At 40.0% G+C, this 3,905-nt stretch overlaps 1 protein-coding gene across 2 annotated transcripts in view; it reads right to left on the bottom strand.

Moving 5' to 3' along the window:
* Nucleotides 1–3,905, bottom strand: part of IGF2BP2 (insulin like growth factor 2 mRNA binding protein 2) — a 160,673-nt gene that overhangs the window by 36,644 nt on the left and 120,124 nt on the right. For both annotated transcript variants that reach the window (XM_007451388.1, XM_007451387.1), the window contains exon 5: nt 1,680–1,743. In XM_007451388.1, the coding sequence (XP_007451450.1) occupies nt 1,680–1,743 (64 nt within the window). The remainder of the gene's footprint in view (nt 1–1,679; nt 1,744–3,905) is intronic.

Genomic DNA, 3,905 nt, shown 5'->3' with positions numbered 1-3,905 from the left:
GATTCTCTATTGTTTTATATATATATATATATATATATATATATATATATATATATATATATATATATATATATATATATATATATGTTTCTAATCTTTTACTATTGCATACAGTATTGTCGTGGGCATCTTTGCAACTACAACTTTGCAAACAGGACAAATTCCTAATGGAATTGCTGGGTCAGAGAGTAGGCATCTAACATCTTAAGCCATTATTGCTCAGTGTCCCTCTGGAAAGGTTTCAACATGTACTATCCCATAGCAGTTAAGAGAGCATTTGTTTCCTTGAATCCTCAGAAGTACAAAGTATTATGATTTTAAAAGACTTATCAATTTGATAAATCCCACTATTGCATCTTAAAAACTATGCATGAAGTGCAACCATTTTTTCACGTGTTTTTGGCAGCATGTGAAAAAATTAACCCTCTTCTACAAGGTTATTGTTTAGGGTTTACGAATTTATTACAAAGCAGCACTTTTTTTTTTTTGGCGGTACACGGGCCTCTCACTGTTGTGGCCTCTCCCGTTGCGGAGCACAGGCTCCAGACGCGCAGGCTCAGCAGCCATGGCTCACGGGCCCAGCTGCTCCACGGCATGTGGGATCTTCCCGGACCGGGGCATGAACCCGTGTCCCCTGCATCGGCAGGCGGACTCTCAACCACTGCGCCACCAGGGAAGCCCAAGCAGCGCTTTCTGAATTCAATAAAAGCAACAAAGTAATATCATGTACAGAGGGCCTACCTAAGTAGCAGATGGACAAGAACTGTAAAGGTTCAGTTGTTGGTATATGTATCCTGCTTACATACGTGTGCAAAAGTCAACAGCAAATGACCACTGCCTTTTTCAAAGCAACATTAACATTTTGAAAACTAGTGGTATGAGAATGGGTTAACCATGTATTCATGGGTGTGGAAACCTTGAAAAAGAAATAAAAGTATAATCCTGGGACATATAACCAATACAGATGTTATGCCACATGTGACCATAATTCTAGTTACAATGACCTGACAGGCACTTCATGGACCCTCTACAAAAAGGAACTTGTTTTTGTTGTTGTTGTTTTTAAAAAAAATTCAGTCCCATGTGTGTTAACAGCCAAGCTCACAATTAACCATCACTGAAGCAATGTAGCCATGAGTGGGATTAGGAGGTGAATGTGAGTAGGAAAAAGAACCTGAGCCAGGTGCTCTTTGATGAACCACTCCTAGATGACAATGTTCCCTTGGGCTGATGTCACTAAGGTGGATCCCTCTTTTAATATTCATAGAGGGAAAATGAGGTTTCAGCATCCATTCGATGAGTTTGGACAGAAGCGGGCTTGGGCTTCTTCCTCATGGTGCATGGAGGAAGCTCCAGGTGGAAGTGGCTCCTAGTGGCCGTCAGAGCAGACTCTAGTGGACACAATGGCACAGACGTGGTGCCCTCTATTCCTGACTATATCAAGATGCAGCTCCCACCTCGGTTTTGATGCCAAGGCTCAACATTTTTCAAGATAAAAATATCTGTACAATCAACAAACAGACACTTTGGTATAAATGCCCTGGGGCTCCACTGATGTGTCAAAGTTCTGCATCTTTTCAGAAAAGGTTTATAAATACAGGACTCAATGGAATTCAAAGACAAGCTCCACTCCCCCCCAACGCCCAAATTTGAAGGGAAATAAGCCCAAATCCACTTACGTTTTTGCTTCTTCTCTTGTTGCGTATGTGACGTTGACAACGGCAGTTTCTGTGTCTGTGTTGACTAGGAAAGAAGCAAAAACTACATTGTCATAGAAAAAAAAAGCCACCACCCTCTGGCTAATGTAAATAAACATATTTAGAGAAAAATGCACAAAAAACCTCACTGCCCTATCTCTTAGAGTTACTTGAATCTCTATCTTTATTCATGCGCATTCATAGTAATTTGTAATCAACTGTATATACACATTTGTAATCAATTGTATATACAACTCAAAACTACATTTTCACTTATTTTATCAACACTTTTGCATGTGTATATGCACATTTTCTTTGGATTTTTTATTTTTAATGCCTTCATAAAATTGCAGCAAATAAATGTGCCATGACTTTTGCCTAACCATTCCTTAATTGTTGACAAATGGGTTATTCTCAGTATTTGCTATTCTGAATACTGTTGATAAAAATCACCACTGTTGCAAGTATCACTTGATTTGTGTTCTTCTGAATTACTTTTTTTAGGGTAATTTAGAAAGAAAGTAATTGGTAAAAGAACATAATGCTTTTTAATGATTGTTTTCAGATTATTCTCCTAAAAGTTTGTATCAATTTACTGTACCACTATGAGTTTTGTTATAATTTGCATTTATTTAAAAATAACTGGATATATATATAAAATAATAAGAAAGTATTTTAATTTTAATTCTTCATTCATGGATAAGGTTGAACTATTACTATTTTTGTTCCCCTCTGATAGACCTCCTTGACTGTCTGTGTGAGTTAAATCTAGTAACTGCATACAATGAATAAAGAAAGTTGACAATTCCAACCCACTTGACTGAAGAGAACACATAAATTCTAAGAGTGGTTAATAAGGGATCACTCTTGTGAGTTGGTTTATCTTGATTCATAGTTGCTTGCCTCTTCTTCCAAAGTCAGACATTAAAAATGAATTCAAACAGCAAGACAAAACTTTCTCAATCTAAGTCAGTAAACTTAAACCAAAAATACTGGTTTCCCCAAAACCAGTAAACATAACTAAATCAAATCCTCCCCCACTAAAACATTTAAGCTATTGGGAGACTTGGAATTAACATTAAGGGGAGGATAATTCAAGAAAACCACAATAGAGGTGCTTTTCAAAATAATAATAAAACCCTATAGTGCAGGGATCTTTTTTTTTTTTGTGGTATACGCTGGCCTCCCACTGTCGTGGCCTCTCCCGTTGCGGAGCACAGGCTCCGGACGTGCAGGCCCAGCGGCCATGGCTCACAGGCCCAGCCGCTCTGCGGCACGTGGGATATTCCCGGACCGGGACACAAACCCGTATCCCCTCCGTCGGCAGGTGGACTCCCAATCACTGCGCCACCAGGGAAGCCCTTTAACCTCTTTTTAAAAAAAACATTAATTTATTTATTTATTTGGCTGTGCTACGTCTTAGTTGCGGCATGCAGGATCTTCGCTGTTGCATGCAGGCTCTTCATTGAAGCCTGGGGGATCTAGTTCCCTGACCACGGATCGAACTCAGGCCCCCTGCATTGGGAGCCTGGAGTCTTACCCACTGGACCACCCAGGGAAGTCCTGGGATCCTTAATCTTGAATCCATGTTAGAGCTTCAGGAATTCTTTACTCACCCTCCCCACTTCCCTGCAAATATTCAAACTTGTGGGTACGTGGATTTTTCTGGCTTATAATTTCCATATGATTCTCAAAAAGGTTAAAGATCACTGTTATCCAATAACTTCAAAGTAGCTGTAGCCCTTACGGGGAGGGGAGGCATAATCCTCAGGAAGGAACTGCCACTGAGATTTACGTGTCACTGGTGCTGAGCCCAGCCCTTGCCTTGGCCTGGGGGTGTTCGTTTTACTCTCTAATACACAGAGAGGTCTTCATAGTGCAAAATAGGGAATGTGCAGCCCACAACCATCCTCTTTCAGTGCTGACACACTGAGTGCTACGAGGCCTCATATCTGCACTTTGTACTGTTACAGATGAGGTTGAAGACTCCAAAATGGGAGAAAGGCTGGCTTTGAAACTCCTGAATAAAGCTATCCACTAGAAGTCTCAGAGTTTCAGATTTTGTTCTACTCCTTAGTCATTTTCTTTGTTCTTGAAAGACATCTGTCTTCAGGATATCAGACCTGTGATTCTGGGAAAAACTGAGCTCCATTCAAATACTTTACTTCATTGGACATGAAAGCTCTCCTTAAAATCCTACTGAAAATG

This window comes from Lipotes vexillifer, unplaced genomic scaffold, assembly GCF_000442215.2.
Source record: "Lipotes vexillifer unplaced genomic scaffold, Lipotes_vexillifer_v1.1 scaffold513, whole genome shotgun sequence".
Taxonomy (NCBI): Eukaryota; Metazoa; Chordata; class Mammalia; order Artiodactyla; family Lipotidae; genus Lipotes; species Lipotes vexillifer.
This window is presented reverse-complemented; position numbering and strand designations above follow the sequence as displayed.